The sequence below is a fragment of the Serinus canaria genome, chromosome 1, assembly GCF_022539315.1.
Source record: "Serinus canaria isolate serCan28SL12 chromosome 1, serCan2020, whole genome shotgun sequence".
In the NCBI taxonomy this organism is placed as follows: Eukaryota; Metazoa; Chordata; class Aves; order Passeriformes; family Fringillidae; genus Serinus; species Serinus canaria.
Genome location: NC_066313.1, coordinates 91,532,469 through 91,555,914, shown reverse-complemented (window position 1 = coordinate 91,555,914; position 23,446 = coordinate 91,532,469). Strand labels below are relative to the sequence as shown.

At 34.6% G+C, this 23,446-nt stretch overlaps 1 protein-coding gene across 2 annotated transcripts in view; it reads left to right on the top strand.

Annotated features, from left to right (window-relative positions):
• Positions 1 to 22,729, top strand: part of PRKX (protein kinase cAMP-dependent X-linked catalytic subunit) — a 53,596-nt gene extending 30,867 nt beyond the window's left edge. Inside the window, exons 4-9 of one of the 2 annotated variants that reach the window (XM_009085739.4) lie at positions 4,969 to 5,088; positions 10,890 to 10,985; positions 14,483 to 14,540; positions 16,605 to 16,682; positions 19,491 to 19,639; positions 20,035 to 22,729. In XM_009085739.4, the coding sequence (XP_009083987.1) occupies positions 4,969 to 5,088; positions 10,890 to 10,985; positions 14,483 to 14,540; positions 16,605 to 16,682; positions 19,491 to 19,616 (478 nt within the window). In that variant the 3' untranslated portion in view covers positions 19,617 to 19,639; positions 20,035 to 22,729. Of the gene's footprint in view, positions 1 to 4,968; positions 5,089 to 10,889; positions 10,986 to 14,482; positions 14,541 to 16,604; positions 16,683 to 19,490; positions 19,640 to 20,034 lie in introns of those variants that run through there. The other variant, XM_050969930.1, reaches the window with a different exon arrangement.
• The last annotated feature ends 717 nt before the right edge of the window (positions 22,730 to 23,446 follow it).

The window sequence follows — 23,446 nt, the reverse complement described above, 5'->3', positions numbered from 1 at the left end:
TCACTACTGGTTTTAATAGGGTTTGTATTTTCCATATTGCTTGGGGGGCGGTGGAGTTGATCAGTTTGTGTTGAATCATACAAGATTATAGTAGTTTTATATTTATAGTTGATTTTCCTTCAAATGTACAACAGGTAACATAAATGCAGAACATAAAATTGAAATAACCAAAACAATTATCAATTAGAGCACAGCTGGCAAAGATTGCATAGGTTGCCCCTATGCAAATCTGGTTTTGTCTTTTGTGTTACTGGGGTTGGTTTTTTTTGAAACTACATACTGTTCTCCCCACTAGCTGAAGTCATCTTCACAATGTTGGTTTTTGTCACTGTAAAAATATACAGTTATCAGCCCTTTATTCACTAGTGCACTCCAGTAGGTATTTTTGTTTATGGCATAGCCTATTTGATCAAAATTATAGGAAATATTGTCATTTTTATGCATGGCAAATGGCTGTACACATGCATCTTAAGTGTATGGGTGTCAGTGAGTGTATAGATGTGAGTATATGCACAGCACACAAGAAAAAAGAAGACATGAAGTATTTATGCTCTTCAAACCTTGTGAGGTAACCTGCTCTCAGGATTAGCAGAGACATCCCTAGAAAGAAGACATAATACATAAATGAAAACATGGTCTGCAGAAGACTTTGGATATAATTCCATATTCCAGATACATAATACTTCACTGAATGATTCTGTAGCTGCCTCGTTGAGGATTTTCTGTAGACATTTTCCTTTCTTCCCACTACCATGTGTGAGGGGATGCAATATTTACCATGTCCCTCTCCAGTTAAGCTGCTCTTCAGAAAGAGTGTCTGGCTCAAAGCTTATGTTCCCATGTGGAAAGCAGCCTGCACCTGTACCTTCTTGTTAGTACAATTTCTGAAGGGCTAGATTCTTAAAGTTTTCTTTTTAGAGACAGAAGAAAGAGAGAAGGTTTTCTTTGCTCCTTCTGTTCCTTGTTGGTATATCCTTCTGTTTATCCTTGTTCCTCCCTTTTCACTCATAGTGTTCGTTTAAAAATTCTAAATTTTTCTCCAAAACAGTGTGTCTTTGCCTCAGCTGCTGTTTATTTCTTCTCTTTTCCACCTTGATGTTGCTTAACTGAAGACTTAATAACCTTTTCAGTTTCTTGTAAGTACATTCATATAAAATAGATGTGCCACTACTTCTAAAAAAGGGCAATGTCAAGAAGAAAGTTGGGGAGGGGGTTTTTATAAATTACTGTTACCTGAAGGCTGTAAAAAGGACTTCCTTTGAACTTTACAACTGTTGCATTGGCAGACCTTTCTCTTTCTGAAATGCATATACCACTTTTTGTGTATAGTATTTTTATAGAAATTTTTTTTCTGTTCTGATTTCCTTTTTTTTGTGTGGTTTTTGGTTGGTTGATTTTTTTTTGGGTGTTTGGGGTTTTTGGGATTTTTTGGGGAGTTGGCATTTAATTCCCATGTTCTTTCAGAGAAGCACAAAGCTAATCTGCATGGAATTTTGTGGGGTTTTTTTATGGACAGATTTCACTCAGAAAGCTATAAATGTTATAGGTGAAATTAAGACTTGAGTGATCTTTTATTTTTTTTTCTGGAATGTTATTCACTGTTAATTTTAGTTTATTCAGTTTGCATTCCTAAGAAAAAAAATTTACCTGTGAGTCTTTCTAGAAACTTGAAGTGATTAATCTTAAACATATTGGGGCTAGTTCTGCATTGTTGCAGAACATAGGCTGGATGTGCCTCATGACTGTTCTGCACAGTGGAATGAAGAGAGACTGTGTAAGACACAGTAAGTCTAGTTTGTAAAGTGTACCTTTTGTCACTGTAGAAGCAGGCAAGAATGTCTTGCAGAACAAATTTTTGTTGGCTACATGCAAAACAATCTTTGTTAAATATAATTATGGAGAAACTGCCAGAATACCTAAATAAATCTGGCTCATATGCAGAAAGCTTGTCAAGTACACAGAGATAGATGCTGAATGGTGTAGAATGTGGAAACACATTAACCATCGAGACTGAACTTCTTCACACAGTACTCTTCAATAGTTTCACAAAATTATTTTGTAGCTTACCTTGTTAACCAGAGTAGATTCTGTATTTCATGTTTGAAAATTGCATATTCAAGCTTATCAATTAGCACTTTCTTGTATTTCATTTTTTATCTTGAAAATTCAGAAGAGTGAATATTTTGTAGCAGTTTGAAGAGAACGGTCTATTCTTACCTTTTTTCATTGTAATTTATCTTCAAATAAGTTATCTGGAATTTCAGATAAATATGGAGTAGCCATAAAATAGTAATGATAAAAAAATAATTTAAAATATTATCTTTTTGTAGCACCTTCTTGATGTGTTTTCCAAAATACTAAGTAGTCTGTTTCATGGCCCACAAAAGAGGAAACACAAGTTGTGATCCTACAGCACAAATGCATATCTTAAAAAACATGAGTTCCAAGTTTTTGTGTAGTTAGTAAACATACATTTCTTGATTGAAATTAAGGAATTAGTTAATGTGGTGGTAATAAGTTTTATTTCCTAGTGCAGCTAGGAAACTTCAAATTGCATGGGCAAGTTACATTCAGTTTTCCTCTTGCTTGAATAAAAACACAGTAAAACTGTCAGCTGCTTCATTCGTACAGCTGCCTAAATCAGTGTGATTAAGTCACATGATAAATACAGCTTTTTAAATTTGGGAGAGGGAAAAGTACTTTGTTTTAAAAGATGACAGAGCTTTGCTGTTAGTCTTATTTCCATAGTCCTGATCTAGGTAGCTGCTAGATGGCAGTAGTGTAAAGCAGCACTGTATGTAAAAATTCAGTATGTTTGACTTGGAAAATGAGAGTTTATATTTTTTAGATAAATTCATGATAAAAATAAAAATGTATTCTTTACACTTACAAATGTAGTTTCAGGAACCTTGAAGCACACTGGATGCAAAACGTGCCTAATGCTTCTGACAGTTTAGCTGGAGTAATTTGGCTTTTGCCATAGTAAACTGAAGCTTTAAGAAATTCAAGTAGTAATTCTTCGTCTAAAGCTTTAACTAACTGTACAGCTTCCCTTCCTTTATCTTATTTTTATGAATCAAATGTTCAAGGCTCAAAAAAAAACCAACCAAAAAAAAAAAAAAAAAAAAACCAAAAAAACCAACCAAAAGCTCCCTTTAAACTGTTGCAAGGAGTCATAGAATATGCTGGGTTGGAAGGGACTTATCAGAATCCTCAAATCCAACTCCTGGCCTGGCCCGGCCCAGCCTAGGACATCCCCAGGAGTCACACCATGTGCCTGAGAGCATTTTCCAATCACTTTTTGGACTTTCTTAGGCTTGGTGCTGTGATCACTTCCCTGGAGAGCCTGTTCCAGTGCTCAGCCACCCTCTGGGTGAAGAACCTTTTCCTGGTATCCAACTTAAACCTCCCCTGACTTGCCTTCATTATGTTTTTTGAGTCCTCTCACTGGTCACAAGAGTGAAGAGATCAGTGCCTGCTGCTCTGCTTCTATTTGTGGATGTTGAAGACCACAATGAGGTCTCCCTTCCTTCTTTTCTAGTCTGAACAGACCAAGTGCCCTCAGCCCCTCCTCCTCCAGACCCTTCACCATCTTCACTGCCCTCCTTAGGACACTCTCTAGTAGCTTAATGTCGTTTTTACATTGTCAAAACTGCGCACAAGGCTCAAGGTGAGGCTGCATCAGCACAGAGTAGGGCGGAACAATCATCTTCCCTGCATTCTCAGAAAAAAAGAGGCTGAATTAGTATTACTTCTGAAGGTGATTGCTCTTCTTCTTAATGCGTTTGTTCAGGAGTGGGTTACCAGTTTGATTGGAGAAAATTCTTCCTCTCACAAACACTCAGGGTTTTTTGGTGCAAGTTAGATATCATGTGCAGTGACCATTTGTGATTATATTCTTTGTCATATTTTTACTAGAGCTCCTTTTAAAATGTGATACAGTTTTCTTTCTTATTCTTTGCTGGGTTTTCAATTTCTCTTGAATTGGTGAGCACATTTTCAAAATTTCATCTGACTTGCTGCTGGGGAAGGGTAGTTTATTCAAAATGAGAGTACATTTTTTTCGTAAGTGTATATTTAAACCTAAGCCAAGGGTGTGAAGCCAGGCAAATTCTACATGGGCATTTTTACAAAGAAAAGTTCACATTTCTCAAAGAAATTATTTCAGAATATTCTTTTCAAATGTAATTTGGTCTTTTTAAACATAACTGCTTAGCCTAGGTTTGTTTCTTGTCTTTATAGAACTTGAGCTTCAATTGGTTAGCAGTATAACAGTTTTATTCTGACCTTACCATAGAAAGCTATGACTAAAAATTACTTTAAAATAGATCACAAAAAGTATTGCCTGCTTAACTACACTGTTTAAATATTTTAAATAACTAAAAATGCAAAATGTTTCCCTTTTAATGAATATTGTGGAAGTGATGACATGTTAGATTTCAATACTATTTGAAAAACTTTAGATTGTAAAACAAATCTTTATGTATGTGGTATTATTTACTGATTTAAACTACTACTGCTTTAAAAATTCCCTCCTTCTCTTTTTTTTTTTTTTCATAAATGAAGCTTTGTTTTGATGGAAAAGGCCATTAAGCTTGTCTTCTGCTGGGCTTGTCAGAAGTAGTCCATGAAAAACACTGTTAATAATTCAAAACAATGTATAGTCGAAAGGGTAGAGTATCCCAGCACCTGCTGGGAAACTCAGTGCATGTGTATTTTCTGTGAGAGGAAGTTTCTTAACTTGCATATATCTCTGTTCCAAGAGAATTGGAGAACATCATCAAAGCAGTCTGTTTAGATCTTGTAGAGGGCTTTCTTATTTCTGTTTCTTTGTACAGTAAATACATAGGTATATGTTGGGTAGCTCTTATGTGTGTGTTTGGTTTTTGCTATTACTGTTATTTCAGTTCCACTTTGATCTGCTTTTGTTGTTTGTTTTGTGGTTTTTTTTCCTTCTTTTACAACCAGAACGTGGACTCTCTGTGGCACTCCTGAGTACCTTGCACCAGAAGTTATACAAAGTAAAGGCCATGGAAGAGCCGTGGATTGGTGGGCCCTAGGAATTCTTATATTTGAGATGTTGTCAGGGTAAGTGTTAATTACTGTATCACAGCAATATTATGTAATACAGAATTAGTTCTGTTTGCAATATTTGGATTATGAATTGGGGCTAAATTTCTTATTGATTTACTGGTTTAATTTCTGCCTTTGAAGAAAGGAATTGGGACGCTTTACAAAACAACATATATCACTTCTGGGAATGTTTTAGGGTTTTGAGTTTGTTGATTTTGGTTTTTTTGGTTTGGGTTTGTGTTTTCTGTGTGGTTTGGGTTTTTTTGGTTTTTTTTTTTGGTTTTTTTTTTTTTTACTTAAGACTTTAACAGCTTCTCTTTTCCTTGTGTGTTTTGGGAATTCAGGTTTTGCTGAAGTTGAGATTTTTATTCACAAGGCCCTTTACTTTTAAAGGGTAAAGAACAGGACTACTTCTGTAATTAATTTCCACCATAGGGAAATCCTAGTTACAGTGGGAGCTTTAGTCTATAAAAATGCACAGTGGCAAATAGGAAGACTTTTGTTAATACAATTTGTATTACAACTGAGCACTGGTTTTCTTTAAACCAGAGGGTAAAGAACAGTGAAAAGCTTTATAGGTCTTTTTGAAATCAGTTTGCTTAAATGCTGCTTTTGCTGTTTTGGATTTTTTCTGATAAAGCAATATTTTCAGAATTTACAAATTCAAACTGAAGAAATGGTTTCTGGCATTAATATAATTAACTGTTCATTACTTGTTAGTATTAGTTAGATAAAAGTAGTTGTCTCAATTTGCTCTGATTTAAAAAAAAATTCATAAAATAAATGACTGATTTAGGTAGAATGTGAAGTTGTGCTTGTGTGCTACACAAGGCATCTGTGTGTTTTTCCTTTTACTTTTTTTGTCTTGGCTCTGTTGTTTGAGGGTACTTGAAAAAAGGTTTGGATTTTTGAAAGCAATTGGCTTTTCTGTGGTGGGTGCTATCGGACAAATGCAGATGAAAGCAAGGCTTTCATAGCTTCTGAAGAAATGTAGTGTATTTCATCAGTTTGATTTCATAGTTCTACCTTTTTCATAGTTTCATACCTTATGCCTGGTACCTGGCTCAATGCACTCTACACCTTCTTGGTTCCTGGGTGCATCAGGTGTCCTCTGTGGCCTTTCCTTATAAATCTGCAGCCTCGTAGAATGATCATAACAGTGTCCTTGCTTGGATTTAGTCATCCTTTTCTCTGTGCATTTCTGTCATTTCAAAGTGACTTTGCTGACTCTTCCGGTGTTTGGACAAGCTTGTAAGTTTGCCTGAGCAAGTAGCTCCCCTGATGAATGGGTGGTCACTTCAGAGCTCTGATCCATTGCGGGTACTGCTGTGAAGTTCACTAAAAAGCAGCACAACTTTACCTAGCGCAGCATTGTTACCCACTGCTTGCTTTCTTAGTGTCCTGAAGGCTTGCATATACATTGACTTTGAATCTCAAGGCAATTTGTAGACAGAAAAGCAATAAAAATAGTTGCTGGCTGACCCAAGCAGGCTTGGCTGACTGATCTAATATGAAGTTGTTATTTATGTAGGCTGATTTGTACAGAGACCAGACTTCACCTTTTTTCCATTTTTTCCAGTAAGGTGAGCAGCCCAAGTTGGTCCAAAGAGTCCTTCTTAGAGAGAAAAAAGAGATTCCCAGCAAGCTTGTTGCCACTAATCTTAGTCTTAGACAGCAGGAAGACTAGATAAAAGTGTCTGAGCTGTAATATGAGCACTGGTGCTGCAGTCACCCAGCTGTGATTTACCTTTTTGCCATGGGTTTCAGTGGGACCACTCTCTGTTAGTTCTGTGTGGTCTCAGTGTGAGTGGATATTGGATCTTATTAATTTGGATGCCTTACAGAGATGTTGGGAGGATTCTCTCCACTAGACCACTAATAGAAATGTGGCTTACAAAATTCACATACTGACTACAAGTGTCAATCAAGCAAGATATTTGGAGTCATTGAGACCTCAAGACTGCAGGGTGCTGAAGTATGAGTTCTGTATATTCTGTTGAAACATGACATGGTATATATTGTTCATTAAAAAGGGAGCAGGTGCTGTTGTTTCTATGTAGGATCTTCTGCATCATGACACTGTCTGGCTCAAAGGATGAGACCTGGATTTCAGAGTGGGCGGATGGGAGGATGTTGGCTTAATATGAACACTTTGGCTTTTAGGGGCTTTTAACCAATAGAGATAGCTTACACTGTCCTGAAAGTCAAGTGAGGTTTTATATAGGCTGATTGACAGAGCAGCTGTCTGCTGTGTGTGATTTGCTAAGGTTTTTTTTACTGCAGTACTTGTATAGACATGCTCTTCATAATGATTGAATGCTGCTTTAGATAGGGACTGTATCCAACATTAAAAAATTAAACACAGCAGCATTCAGTCATTTTCCAAAGCTGGAATAGGGACTCCATACAAGCTTGTTTGTTTGGGATATTTGTGTTTTGAGGCTTGTTTTTTAGGGGAGTTTTTGTTTGATTTGGGCTTTTTTAAGATGAGAGTATACTACTTAGGATTTTTATTTTTTAGGGGATTAAAGGAGGGCAGGGGTTATGGCTTGTAGGTGTTTCCTTTAGATGGGAAGGTTGTCACAATGAATGTATGCTTTTAGCATTTTATCAACGTTTTGCTGTTCTTGGCAATAGTGTTTTGAAGAACTTTTCCTCACCAGCTCAAGATCTGGCTAGATATTTACTATCAAGGCTTTTATTACCGCAGCAGTCCTAGTTAACTTTATCATTCAAAATTCAAAGAAGATGTAAGAAATCTGAAAATATTTTGAAGGTGAACAAAACCTGACTTCAAGTTATTGTCTGCAAGTAAATAAATGTAAGACATTTGATAGTTATTTCCTGAAGTTACTCTCTGAAGCCCAAAAGCAATTGAAAAGAATTGTTAGGTGTGTGTGTGCAAGAAAATAGCCTCTCTAAAAACAAACAAACCCACACCTTCCTGTTCCACAGTGTCTTATTTCCCTAACTTAATCTCCAGAGACTCATTGAATTCTTCTTCTGCACGAACTAGGTTTAAGGCAAGGTCCTGTTCAGGTTTAACATAGCAAGATATAGAAAGGGGAAGGAACAGGGAGAAGCAAGGGTGAGAAGAAAATTTAACAGATGGATAATACCAATCATTGAGTTAATCTAAACAAGCTAAACAAACTGTCAATGCAAAAACATCTATTTATTTTGAGTAAATGAGTTCTGTTACAATTTTATGCAAAGAAAAATACACTTGTTATTTAACATTTGGATAATTTGGATACATTAATAATCTGTAACATACTGTTATCAGATATGCAGCTAATATGAATTTTGTGTATTAATATGGGATTCATGTTTTTTATTTTTGCTTTGTTTGTCATATGTTATGTGCGGGTCTGGCATTTTAGGTAGGTTAATAGTTCCTGTCTGCAGTTTCATATTCTCAGACCTGTGTGTTTTCCCTTGAGGTTTTACAACTTCTGTTCTTCAGACTGTCTTGGAAACTTATGTCCATGCCATTGTTATGCTTCAGTTAGCAAATGGAATGGTTTGCAGCTGTTCTCCCATTTACAGAGATGATATTTTTTGTAGCTTCTTCTCAGTTGGTGAAAAGGCAGCTGTTTGTATTTGTGTTGTGGTGTGAAGAAGGTCTGAAACTCAAGGGGATTTTTGTTGATTTATTAGGTAGCTTCCAGCACAATACTTGTGTTGTTTTGTCTAAAATCTGTGCAGTGTTGAAGATTGACATTTACAAAAAGCGTTCAAATCAAGTTACTTGGTTTGTCCTTGAGAAAACTCTGCAATCTTTTAAAGCTGTTGTCATTTTGCATAGAGTTCAAATGCACTTTATTGCTATCAAATTACTATACAGCCAACAGTGATTTTAAATTTTTCACAAGAACTCTAGACATAGTAATTTTGGATTGTCAGTGTGGGAAAGCAAATTAAAATAATGCAATGTAAATATGAAAAAAATTTATATGTACTTCTATTCTTCTTGATTTCACATCTCAGTAATGTACAGTAATCTGTTTACTGCAGCTGGTAGCTTTGTAATACATAGTTTAAAATATCATTTTAATTGCTTTATACATTTATGGATTCTAATAGGTAATAAGTAGAAAATTTGTCAACTTGCTGTGGAGAATGTGAATGACATTTATGTCGCTTGACTAAAAGAAAAAACCCAGTATATGATAGTCTTTGTGTGGGAAAAACTTGTGCATATTAAATAACAATCATGTTTACCTTGTCCTTTAGTGTGAAAGCAGGAATTTTTAATAGCACGAGTATTATTCCTGAGATGCTTCCACTTTCCAGTTGGCTGGAAAATAGTTTTTCATAAAGAAAGTACTCTAACTTTCTGAACACCAACAAAAAATGTCCTTTAGTCTTTCCCTAACCAAATGGTTTAGTCATGCTTTTCAGTGCTTTGAATTATTATGGGTTTTTTACCATAAACCTTTAACTATTCTGATAGAATTTGATTATTACTGTGGCCAAAATTTACAGTATTTCAAAGGGAATGCTAATCCACTTGACCATCAGCTCAATAATAAAGAAATCAATACTTCTGAAAACATAATAGAAATAATCTACTTGTTGAAGAAAAAGCTAGTTTGACTACTATAAAATTTAAAAAATAGCCTGAAGTGAAGAAATTTTGTTTTCATCCTTGTTTTTGTGCTATCAGTGATTTGCAAAGCCACAAGCACTGTATTTTTGTATGTATGCACACAGTTAAGTCCTCTGAGAAAGTAATTACATTGGGGAGATATGAAAATACGTTAATTAAACTGTAATAGTGGTTGGATGTTTTCAATAAGGTCAACACTCAAAATCTGCAGTTTTTTTTAATTCTGTGGGGATTTTGAGGTGGAAGCATAGTAAGAGGGTTGTTTTGGTCATGTTACGGAGGGCAGAACAGGACTGAGATTACAGAATGAGTTACTCCATTCCCTTAGAAGGTTTCCTGTGGTAACTTTTAAGAGCATGAGTGACACTCAGAAAGCTGTCAGCTCTTGGGCTCTGCTGCCTGTACTGTCTGTACTGATGCCCCTCTTGCAGCCATCAGGGATGTAGTGTGCTAGTAAAGGATGCACAGCAGAAAACTTTCAGTTCTTACTGTAGCTGTACAACAAGAAGTAGTCTCTCTGTTAGCTCATAACTTCATGAAGAACTTCATAGAAGACATAAATGTAGAATTTTAATTACACATTAATTTACTATTCATCATGGGGAAGATTATGAAATGAAAACTTTATCTGTCCCACACAGAAAGGCAGCTGCACTTGGAGAGTTGTGAGCAGTCTGACTGTTTCAAAAACCTTATCTAGCAAAACATATACTTGAATTCAAGATGTACAACAAATAACTGAATTGGATAATGTATTCATGTGAAGGTCCTTTAACACTTTAGAAAGAAACTGGTAAATAAGGGTGTGCCGGCAGTTACAGGACAAGATCAAAAATGGTAATGCTCTTTTGGAGAGTATATCCCTGGGTTTTAGAGATAAAAGCAAAGCATTTTTTACTTTTAACATTGAAATTTTTTTCATAAATTATATTTTTACTGCAATTGTGTAGCAATTTTATATTTTTCTATTCTGTTCTTACATTTAAATTTTAATTCTGCATTCACTGTGTTGCATACAAAAATGTTTTCTGTTTTACAATGGCAGTCTTAATTATTCTTCAAGATAGTACTTGATTGGTAGTGTCCTACCAAAAAGAACAACATAATCAATTATTTCTGAGGGGAATTGCTATAACATAATATTGCTTATAAAATTTTTAGAACTTATTTTTCTAACATCTGAAAATTTTCTGTATTAAAATAGGTTTCCTCCATTTTTTGATGACAATCCATTTGGTATATATCAGAAGATTCTTGCTGGCAAAATAGATTTCCCGAGGCATTTGGATTTATATGTAAAGTAAGTCCATGACTCCCAACACTGTCTTTTCTATTCTAAAGACCTCCTGAGCACTGTTTCTAAAACATATTTTTAGAAGACCTGATTTCAGGATCTGATTTTCTGAAACATAATGTTGGAAAATATTTTATATTACATTTACACTTTCAGTCCAAATAAACCTATATCTTTGGTAGACTTCAAGGTGGCGATACAGTTGTAAGATAATATCTGACTGTATTTTCTATGTATTATGGGTTATTAAATGCTTTTCCACCTTGTGGAAACCCCATTGGCATGTCCTGTAAGAAGGTCAAGAGGAGAAATATGAGGAGATAATCTGAGCAATATTAGGAGAGCAGGAAGAGAGCACTAAACTGTTTCTGTCTATAGATACATACCACTTAAATTACTCTCAGCATAATTACTTGAGCGAACTCTGATACTTCAGAAGTTCTAGTGTAAAGTCAACTTAAATTTGTGACTGGGGGCCCAATTCGATATGGAGTATTACATACACATGTAAAGTGGGTTTAATTCTCAGTATTTAGCAATTGTTAAAAGTGTATTACATATGAAATAATTTTTTTCCTATTCAAAAATTCCATAACTGAAATAATTTTTACTTGCTTACTGTTACTACTGGGTAAACAGATACAAGCAAAACTAATCATTTCAGAAAGTTTTTTTGTTGTTTTTTTTTTTTTTTAAATTTTTTTAAACCTCCACTGAATCACTGGATGCACTGAATGAAGTATGTCTCCTTCCCCTTAGGCTGACTAGTGTCTCATATATTTGTGTCTTTGTAGCAGTTTCCTCTTACTAGCTCCACACAGTTTAGTGTAGTCTCATTATCTGGTCTTCCTAATCCAATTGGTCTTGGACAGAAAACTGATTATCTCTTGTAGTATTCTGTGCACTGGACTATAATATTGTGATCAGAAGGGGGAACACCTCAAATTAGATTATCATCACTGACAACTCATCCAATATAGTGCGAGCAGTTACAGAGACTAATAAGGTCACCCCTCAGCCTCCTTTTATCCAGGCTAAACAATCCCAGCTCCCTGAGCCACTCCTTGTAGGACTTACCCTCCAGATCCTTCACCTGCTCCATTGCCCTTCTCTGGACTCACTCCAGCATCTCAATGTCTTTCTTGAAGTGAGTGGCCCAGAACTGGACACAGGAACATGAGGTGTGGTCAGCACTTACAAGTAGAGGGGGCCAATCACTGTTCTGCCCTGCTGGCCACACCACTTCTGTGGCTTCACTTGCTTTCTGCAGTGAGTTGTGAACACAATGTCTTGGATGTCAGCCCCTCTTCCTTCTTTTAAACCACAACATGCAGAACTGGATAGTCCTTGAACATCTCTGCACCATTAGCTTTTAAAACAAGTTCCAAGATTATTTTGTCCAATGAAGGCAGTCTACTTCTTACCTTCTAACCCATCTGTTTTCTTTCTCTTCTTCCAATAAGTCAGTGTTTCAGCCAGAAAGAAGGCTGTCTTGGGTCCTATCAGATCCAGACTGTGTCTGAGGTATTAGCACTATACAGTGTTTTAACTCTCTGTTCTGAGGCAGAAAAACTGTTTCTCTTTCTGAACTCTGAGAATGCTTCTCTCCCTAGGGATATGTACTGCCTGAGCTTACAGGCATTTACATTTTTTTACTCACCTATCCCCTATCACCCTCCTGTACTCTTTACTTTCTGAATTTGTACCACTTCTGCTTTCCCTCCTGATGCATGAATGTCACTCTTCCTTACTGCTTTTTTAAACTTTTCTTTGCAAAGCCAGTTTTGGAAACCTACGAAAGAAATGTCACTGTTAAAGCATTTTACTGATTATTGCTCTGCAGAGACCTTCATGTAGAATTTGATTCTCAAAAACATACACCAGCATATCTATTGAATTAATTTAAACATAATTTTAAAATATTTTTTAGAACCAATATAACGAAGAACTACTAAACTATCTATTATTTGTTTCAATTCAACGGATATTTCACTGGTCCAATGCAGCAAGTATCATATTTAGTAACAACACTATATCAGCAAGTAAGCTCATCCTTTAACTGTTTTACGATGAATTTTTGAAGCAAGCCAAGAATCACCCATGAAATGTTTTCTGGTTTTATAGGAATAGAGAAGTGTCTTTGGCCATAAACTCTGTGAATCTCTCCTTGGGTTTCTGGATTCCTTTTCAGTCCTATTTCTGTTTTAAATGTGCTTATAGTCCTCCTTGTAGCCTCTTCCATAATGAATCATCTTTTTTTGTAGAAAGGGATATTTCTGCAAAGGTGACTGTGAAAGGAGTTGGTCACATGATTTAATCTAATTTAAATATTTATTGTCTGAAATAATCATGAGAGTTTTCAAAACTGCTTTCTACTTGGATTTTTTATTCATATATCTGGTAATTTAATTTTTTTCCAGTTGAATTTTAGAATTGTATTCCTGCCAAATGCAACAGCTTTTTAAACAGTCTAGCATATTCAGTTCATATATTATTTCTGCACACACTTATGTGATTTCAAGAATAGGTGACACAATGCTATTTTTGGGAAGCATAGTAGACATTACAGGTAGGGAGGGAGAGAGGCAGGTGTCATTGTTATGTTTGTGTTCTTTTCTGTAAATAGTTGACTTTTTTTAACCTTTGATATTGTTAAAAATTTGAACTAGCCATACTCTTTAATCTCCATCATTTCATGCTTTATGTCATCTCTCAGGAATACTTGAGATTATAGAAATAGGGACGGTTGAACTTTTTTTCTTTCTTGTCATTGGTACTTCATGCAATTAGTCCAGAATGCCAATTTTCTAAAATCAAATAGCAAAATAATCTTTGAGATAAAATGTAACTACTTATAGAAATATGAAGCAATATTTTTCTTTCATCTCATAAGTAATCAAGCTAATTCCATAAATTATGATACTTTTGTTTTAGTTGTTTGGGGCTTAATATTTGAAATACTTTGCTATTAATATGACAGAGTTTTCTGTCTCTAAACTTCTTTTAATCTTTTAAAATGTTGATTTATTTTTATGTGGAACTGTTCAATGAGCCAGTGAGGCTTTTAGTTTTCAGTTAAATTTTAGTTGTTACTAGTTTTAAGAAGATGACTAGCTCTTTCATGGTTTCCCTGCATATTTAGCATGAAGATGAGGGTGCATCTTTATCTGCTTTTTTAATGTATATTAGTGTTGAGTTCTGACAAACAGATTGGAGACCCCGTTTGAGATTTGGAATGCCAAGCAAAATGCAAAAATACAAAGAACAAAATGGTGCTACTTGACAAGGGGCAGGGGAGGAGAGTTTTTTTTCATTTATTTCTTGGAAGAGTTTAAAAGAAATCTGCAAGAATTCTGTTAGATTCTTTTTTATTGCTTACTCTTAAATGTCCTAAAATATGAGGAAATGAATGGTCAAAGGGAAGCATGTCTATATTCTGTAATACTTGACAGTCAAATATAAATTACTTCTGTTTAACAGAGAACATGTTTTCTCTACTTCAGAGACCTTATTAAGAAGCTGCTTGTGGTTGACAGAACAAGACGACTAGGAAATATGAAGGTCAGTGTAAAATCTTTAGTGTAACACAGCACAAGGTTGAAAGAATTCTGTAGGAAAGACCCAGACCAGCTCTTCATAGAGCTTTTGGTTTTATAAGCATGAAACACATACATTTCCCCATACATTACTTAGGTTATGCAATCCTAAATGCGAAGTTTAATCTGTGTATTTCTGAAAATCATTCCCCTATTTGGATTAATACTACTCTTCATGGTGGTTTTCCTCTCTCCTCACCACCATCCTGTTCATTAATGTGGAAACTTAGATTGGACCAGAAACATGGTATTAAGTCCTGCAGTGCAGTATGCCAGCTCATTTGGTTCTTTTTCTGTGGCAGTGTTAATCCCAGAAGGACCACTAATCAAACTTGAAGTTTAGAAATTATTTTAAAAGTATAAGGATTGTTGTAATACTGTGATGCCTGGTCATGGTCTTGGTGGGAGTGATTAAGCACAGTCAAATACTCTTCCACCAGGAAGAATTATTTACCTGATCCGAACAGATTTATGAAGACAATAGATACTGAAATTAGCTTGTATAATCTTTCTCTTTGGAGGCATCTAAAATTTTTATTTCTCTGAGGAAGGGATGTTAGAGGTTTGCTTTTTTGGCCCAAAGCACATTGAATGGTAAACATAGGTGAAGATGGTAAAAAGTGCACAATTATTATCCAGGGTTTTCTTAACATATTAATGTAAATAAAAATGCTTTAACCAGCTGTCCAGTGTATTCTTTTGGAGCCTTTTTATGGCACAAAGTTAGACTGGTAAGAAAAAGCAGGAAATAACGTTTTTTCTTATCCTTCAGAATCCTTTGTAGTCTTTTTCATGAGGATTTCTTAAGCTGAAAATTTTTAAATTCATTTACCAGTGAAAACTTTTATATCTTTGGACAGTTTTAAGGAAAACAAGAACAAAGGCAAATTTTGACTTGTTCAAACATGGGCTTTGGTATATGTGTTTGTCTGGGTTTTTTGTTGTTTCTGGGGATGTTTTTAGTCCATAGTTGCTTAGGTTTGTTTTAGAGTTTTCCCTAAAATTGACTAAAATTCTTAAATCAAAACCAGTTCTAATTAAAAGCAGATTTTGGGATGGGAGCACTAGGTCAGACTTGTGTCTGATCCTTTTCCATGGTCATAATTGTTTTAAAAGTATGTAAATCCCACAAAACATTTTCTGGTGAAACATTCAGTCAAATCTGCTTTTGGGGGAGCTACGTGATACTGCTTTCCTTGATGCTTCATTGGCTATGAGCATGGATAGTTTCACTCCACATAAATCTGAAAAAAACCAAATGTGTGATAATGCTTGGTTTTGTGGAGCTGTACATATTATAGTCTTGAGTGCTGTGCTTTGATCAGGCCTGAGGCAGAGAACCAGCTGTTTTTCCCCAGTGGTTAATGCCTAGAGAACAAGTCTGTGCTTGAAACAAGCTTAATCATGAAAAAGAGAGACATTTCTGTTTCTTATGTACATAAATAAAACAGGCACCCCAGAGAGAATAATCATTACAAGGCAAATACACCTTTAGCTGTATATCTAAAATGAAAACAAATGTTTTAATATAATTACTTTTGTAACAGTACTGAGAACCTCTTGCTGTCAGCATTAAATGTCTGTAATATTTTAAAAAACTATGTGCTTCCCAGACATTATTTTTATTTAAAGCACCATCAACCCAGTTATTTTTTTATAGTGTAAGAATTAGAAAGTATATCTGAATAAAAGGCATTCTCTAAAATGTTGGTGAAAGCAAAAGTAAATAGGACTGTAATGAATGGTTTTGTGGGTACCTTAAAGCCTGTGTTTGATCTTCATTGTGTCAGAAGAATGCTAAAAAAAGCCCAAAGAAACCCCAGATCAAAATTATTTGGGTTTTATTGCTGGAACTCAGGATCTATTGGGGAATTAACACTATGAATTTATTCTTTAGAATCTTTTAATGATTATCACCTGAAAGAAAGCGAAAAAAGGATAGACCTGATATCCCAGTCCTTATAATGAAATACATGGTTTGGCATACTTGTAGGTTAAAAAATAGTTATTTTGATTTCTTTCCCTAAAGAATGGAGCAGATGATGTGAAGAGACATCGATGGTTCAGGTCTATAGACTGGGATGCTGTACCTCAAAGGAGACTAAAGGTACATTCTGCAAATACTGTATAGGACATCACAAGGAGAAATCATTGTTCATTTAAGCTGATCTGTTGAAGGTTTGTTGGCTGTTGCATCTGTGTGTTTGTGTGTGTATAACTACATGTCTATATGCACACTTAGTAATTAAATGCATATTTGCCTTTTTGCAATGTGGAGTTAATTGTATGAATGTCTGTTTGCATTTTTGTCTATATACGAACTGTCTAAAAAATCCTTGCTTTAGATTGCTGAAGATGATGATTTGTTAATACAGAATTTAGTTTTCAGGTTTAGGGTTTTGTAAGTGATTACTTGTTGTAAGTGGTTTTTTTTTATTTGGGGACATGGAGGGGATTGCTAATTTGTTGGTTTGTTTTGGGGGTTTTTTCCCTTGTCCTTATGTATATGGAAGTATTTTACTCTGGGCTTTAAATTTTTGTGCCGAGTTCAATTCAGGTAAATGTTTTAATAAAATGTAAAGCACATGGGAGTAGGAGGACTAGGGAAGGTGAAAGAGAAGGATTTAGGAATGTAATTCCAACAGACTTTTTTATAGCGCTGAATTCTAGTACTGTATGATGGCAGATGTTTGCAAAAGCTATCAACACTACAAAATGTTTTTTAAAGTCCTTTGGAAGTAAAACTGCCTTCTTTCTTTCCTTCCTCAGAGTTCTAACTTGTACAATTCCTTACAGCAGTGGTTTTCTGTAGCAGAGGTCGAGTTATCACATGCAGTCAATCAAGTACCAATTAAACATTTGATTTTCTTTTCTTTGCATTAGTTTCTTGCACTTAAATTACAGGTAGATACCTTGAGCTCTCGCAGGCAAAAAAAAAAAAAAAACAATATTAAAAGTTCTTGATGTATTCTTGCAAACAATATCTAATACAAAGCTGTAGATAACTTTTTTCTCTTTAAGAAAAATATGTTTACAGTGTTTTAAATGTGTAAGTTTTATTTTTAATCATTTACTGCAACCAGTTGATATTTTAATGTATATTCATTGTAATGAAGTCACTATTTTCTAGGTATTATATTTACTGAAACTTGCAAGGAACACAAACTAGATGATGACCTGTTTAATAATATATAAACTCTGAAGTTCATGATGAGCAAAGCAATAAAAAAACAAATATAATTAAAAATTATTGTTAGATGTACAATCAAATATCTCGGGTCCAAACATCCTTTGTGTGGCATTTTTATTTTAAAAATTAATCAAAAAAGAGTCACTGTAGCATTCAGATTATTATGAATGCAAAACTTGTTTCTTAATCTTTATGATGGTAGAAGATGAGGTGGTACTTAATTAAACTTTAGAGCAGGGATGTGAAGAATTTTACTTGGTTATTTATAGAGGCAGCTATATTCTTCAGAATTTTTTTTCATTATTTCATACTGATGAAGAGATTGGAAATATGAAATAATGCACTCAATGCTCCATTTTCCTGGTAAAAAGTGTGAATTTGTCTATTGTATAAATAATGCATTGATTCATGATCTGAATAAGGTCTTAAATATCAATATCATATAAACAATAGCAATGGCTGAAAGGGAGAAAATTGTTTCATTAATCATCCTTTCTCTCTTGTTTTTTATTTTGTGTGTTCCACTTCACAAAACTTTTTTTCTGCCAAAATGCTTATAGGGAGGAGAGGTACCAGGTGCTGCCCACAGTGGGGCAGACACTTCTCAGGGGCAGAGCAGATTCTGCACTTTTTCCTCAGCATCTGGGCAGTATTACTGCGACTTACAGACACAAAATTAGGGCTCTTGCTTTTGGCTGGAGGTTTAGAAGTACTATCATACAGGGACCTGTCTTTCCCATTGAAAACTTACTGATGATGACATCATTTTGAAAAGCCCAAAAGATTAGCTAAGATCTCATGAGCTAGTGGAAGCCAGACTTCTCTTTTTGAGGACATGCAGAATAGCATTTTGCTCTACTTTATAGTTCTGTCTGTGTTATAACTTTGAGCCAGTTTAGTGATCATCCATAAGGTTTTCTCATTCTAAAGTGTTCTGTTGGATTCAGCATGATCGTTAAGCTCTCAGTTGCTGAGAAGAGGACAGAGAGATTAATGTCCCTTAAGAGACAAAAAGGGGTTTCCCCTTCATTAATACCTGCAATTAATTAAATGTTCCTGAAGGGATCTCAATCTCATAGTCTGTGGCCAGAAGCACAGAGCATTCTCAATGTTAGATTTCAGACAAAACTACAGGTACTGGGAAGCTGATGAGCAATACTAGAAACTGAAAGGGTCCTCTGTGAAAGCAAACAAAAACTGATACTTCTCTTGACACCTTCAAGTTTCATCAAAACAGTTGTTTGAATGAAGATGCTTTTATAACCATCCTTGTGAAATGAGTTATGGTGAAGCAATTTCTTTACCTGCTTGAATTTATTGTTAGGTTAGTAAAAAACACAGTTGGTAGACAGAAGTTAGTAATTTCAATCTATTTGAGAGCAGTGAAGAGGAGGCTTTTTTTCCCTTCAATATGGTAGCAGTTTCCCATGCTGCTATGAAGATTCTTAGCTGACAAGAAGCTAGTGCTCAATAAAACAGGTATCTATATAAAGAGTTTAATTATCTAAGTGTGTTTAACCACATTATTTAAGTGTAAAATTGACAAAAAGTTGGAATGTGTATGTGTTGCTGCAAGCTTCTCTCTCTCATGCCATCCCTTATTAGGGAAAAGGTGAACTGTAAATCTGTACTCCATTTGTTTAATAGATCTTTTACAGAATAGTATGATAGAGAGGCGCTAATTGAGGAAACTACTAACATTTTTGTTGTGCTTCTTCTGACTAGCCTCCCATAGTGCCCAAAGTATCCAATGATGGGGATACTTCCAATTTTGAAGCTTATCCTGAAGATGACTGGAACAAGACACCTCCGGTACCTCCTAAAGATCTAGAAATATTCAAGAACTTCTGAGTGTAACATCTACACTCAACAAGGTATGTCTAAATGTCAAGAGTGCCCTTGAAAGCATTGCAGATCTGTGAGTGAGAACCATATGCAGAAATTACATTTTCTGACTTATAATGGATTGAAGTGACAAAAATCACCTCACAGAATTTGGTTTCCTACATTCATGAAGGTTTATTTGCATACAAATATTTAAGTCCTTCTGTCCTTAATTTTTTTTTAAATAATATGTAAAGAGAAATACCTAGATTGATTTGACAGATACAGAAATGTGATAGTTCTTAACTGAAGGGTTTTAGAATGCAGACTCTAGAGGAATAAGATTGTCAGCTTAATTCTGTACCCTGGATAGTCTCTCTAAATGTGGTAGGTTAATACTTTTACTGAGTTCAAATAGTCCACCTTTCTTTTTTTTTTGTCTTAGAAACTGGAAGGAAATTGAAGTGCTAAGAGCAAGTCTGAAGAATGATGGAGTTCAAATATAAAGGAAGATTTTCTTTGTGGCTAAGAATGATACTGCATTCAGATGTGTGTATTAGTAAATGTCTAAAAAGATGGAGGCAGGCAGGAATAATTTTTTGCTGTAAACATTTGACTTTAGTTTATTAAACTGTAATAATGATAGTCTGCTCTGAAGTAGACTAACTAAAATGATATTTTTAGGATTATTTTTTTTAACTTATGGTTGAATTAAGTTTCCTGCTATTCCCAGATCCTTTTTGCATAGTTAACTCATAGACTTAATTTTATAAGTTTATACTAAAGTTGTGTAATTAAAAGCACAAATTAGTATATATGTATATAATGGATACAGTACAACTAAAGCACAGGAATTGTGCAAAGATGTAAATTTTTGTACTTTGCAGAGTCTATGATTTTTATTTTTCAAATAATGTTTTTCAAGAAGTTCTTTAGGAATAAAGTCTTAAAAAAGGATAAATGAGTTTTTCATCATCTTATATACATTTTATAATTCTTTGTAAAAAACAGAAATAATTACGTTTTAAAAAGATTTGTACCTAAAATTTCCAATGCCTCACACTTACAACCATAGTACTTGAAAGCAGAAAGACCAGGGCATGTTTTATTGTTGTTCAAGATGTATCTTAATGGCTAATTTATGAAGTTCTGTTACAATTATGTCTTTTTGAAAACCAAGTTTTGTGTGATTATATACTGTCTGAAATGAGATTCCTCACATTAAAACTCACTGCAAACATGCAAGTCAGTCTATCCTGATAAAAGGGCTTTAACTGGCTCTGACAGGAGTTTTTCCCTCACAAGCTTGTCTTCTTCAAATGCAAAGCATGAGCCATAACAGATCTTTTTCATTAGTGAAATTGTTGTTGAATGCTGAATTCTGAATGCTTCAGAATATCAGAGGGAAGACTGAATATATAGTGCAGCCTTATTTTTCTGCTCCTCCTTTTTTGAAAATGTCCTAGTCCCTGCTGCCAGCAATTTCATATGTACAGAGTTCAAACCTTAGATGCACAGTCTTTTTTTTTCATCCTGTGTTAACATCTTTCTAGCAGCTTGAGCACACTTTTTTGGAAGTATTTGCAATATTGCTTAATTTTAAGTAGCACTAAATATCAGTACGTGCATAAATATATATCTTTATATATGAATGCACAGAAAATTGAATACTAGGCAGAATCTCTTTTGGTAGGGGCTTTTTTCATGTTACATATTGTGATACTTGTCTTAATATAAAGGAGGTGAGTTTGAAGTGCTTCAATTACAAAAGAACACAATGACATTTTTTAGGATGTTGTTGGTTTAGATAACTTCTAGTGAAATTACCATATTTAGACCCTTTTTTTTCCCCTCAGAACATATCAGCTCGCTGGAGTTCTGCTACTATAACTTATAGCTCTACATAATACTGTTTAATTAGATCATACAGACAGTTTTTCCCAAAAAATTACTCTCCACATTTTTGATCTGAAAGTGATAAGAAATGTAGGCCAAGGACTTGTTTTTCTAAACTAAATCCTGTAATTGCTACTGAAATTACCATATTTATGATTTTGTGGCAGATCTCTTACTGTAGTCTCCTTGTGGAAAAGCGATCTCAATTTTTTTTGTTTAAATAGTACAGAAGTGCTATCGAGAACCTGTAACTTCTTGGATATTAGATTATTTCTTCATAAAGCAAGTCTTACTAAAAGAGATTGTGCATTTTTGACAAGAGTTATACAATGGGTAATAAAATCAGGATATTTCAAAATGATAATTATGGAATATCACAAGGCTGTCTTGATGTTATGCAAGTTGATGGCCCCAGCTGCCACTCACTGAATATTGTGTAGGAACGTATAATGAAAGACAGAACAATCCATAGGAAATAACAGTTTTAACCTAGTGTAAGTTCCTTATTCTCTTGGAAAAATGAACCTGGCCAACTATATTTGTATCTGTGGAATTAATTATTCTAAATCAATTGGAAAAACTGAAACACATAAAACACAGCTTACTTTGTGTAAGGGGGAGCAAGCAGTTGGTGAGTTTTCTTAATGTGTAAGTGTTTGGTATTTTATGGACTCTGAATACTACATACATCAATTTCTTATTTGAAAATTTACATACTGCAAGAAAGTGTGCTAAACATAGGATTTTTCTTCAAATTTCCAAGCTGCTCTGTGTTTGAATCTTCAGATCTGAGGTAATGAAGTCGAAATTAAGTAATTTGCCGCAGTGGCAGTGAGAAGTTTTGAATGCTTGAACAACAGGAGATAGTGAATCTTCTTTTTATGACTCTTATCCATTGCTGGCAGTGGATGCACTGACACTCATTATGATGGAGACTAAGGAAGTGAATACAATGTTATTAATAATGATAATCCATTGACTTTACATTGTTTCCGAGCCATGTGTACATACAGCTAACTACTGACCTTGTCAGCATGCTTTCTAGTACAAAACTGCTTTCAATTTTTTTAAATTAAAATACTGAAGTAAAAAATAAAGCCAAAACATTTTGAAGCATTATTTTAAGAGATCAGTTATTTTCTCTACAGTCCTGGACTTAATGAGGTGTTATTACCTGGCTGTTTTATTTATTTGCACAAATGAGTCTGCTTTAAGTCTTTACTGGGACTTCATGGCCCGCTAATGTAGTTCTGTCTGAGTGCTCATACAGGTAAACACTTTACTAGGAATTCTAGATTTATGGATTTTTTAAAGAAGACTAAAGATTTTTTCAGTTCCTATTCAAGTAGGGTATTCTCTGAAGTTCATTTTATTTTGATTCTTTCTGTTAATGTGTTCTTTTGCATTTAGACTGTTGCATAAACGACTGTTGTCTTGCAAGAGAGCCCATAGGCCTTTGATAGTCTACATCAGTGAACAAGAATGTTAAACATTAAAAAAAACAACCTTTATTTTTGAGTTATATATATATATATTTTTAATTGCCCAATCTGAGGTCTTAAGTGATAAACATGAATTGTAAACTCAATTGCCTTGTAACCAAATGATATAAATGCTTCATGATTTCAATGAAGAACATGCTGTAGATTTTCCTGTAAATGAGCTTGATCAATGAATATGTGTGCTACTGAGCTTTAACTAATGTGATCTTCCACTGTAGAAAGTCATTGTTATGGATCAAATATAGGTACTAAACTATGTTTAAATGGATAAACAGGGATTTTACAGTTTTGAAAGCAATGAAGTTATGGCTGTTCCTCAGCCCATCTGCTTGCCATTCAGAAGAGTTGTGATGCAGTGCTTCCTATGCTATAGAATTATTTTTCAGCTTTCAATGACTGTAGCATGATTCCTTTTTGTACTGTACTGTGTACAGACTTCCCATGTTTTGCACTTTTCTA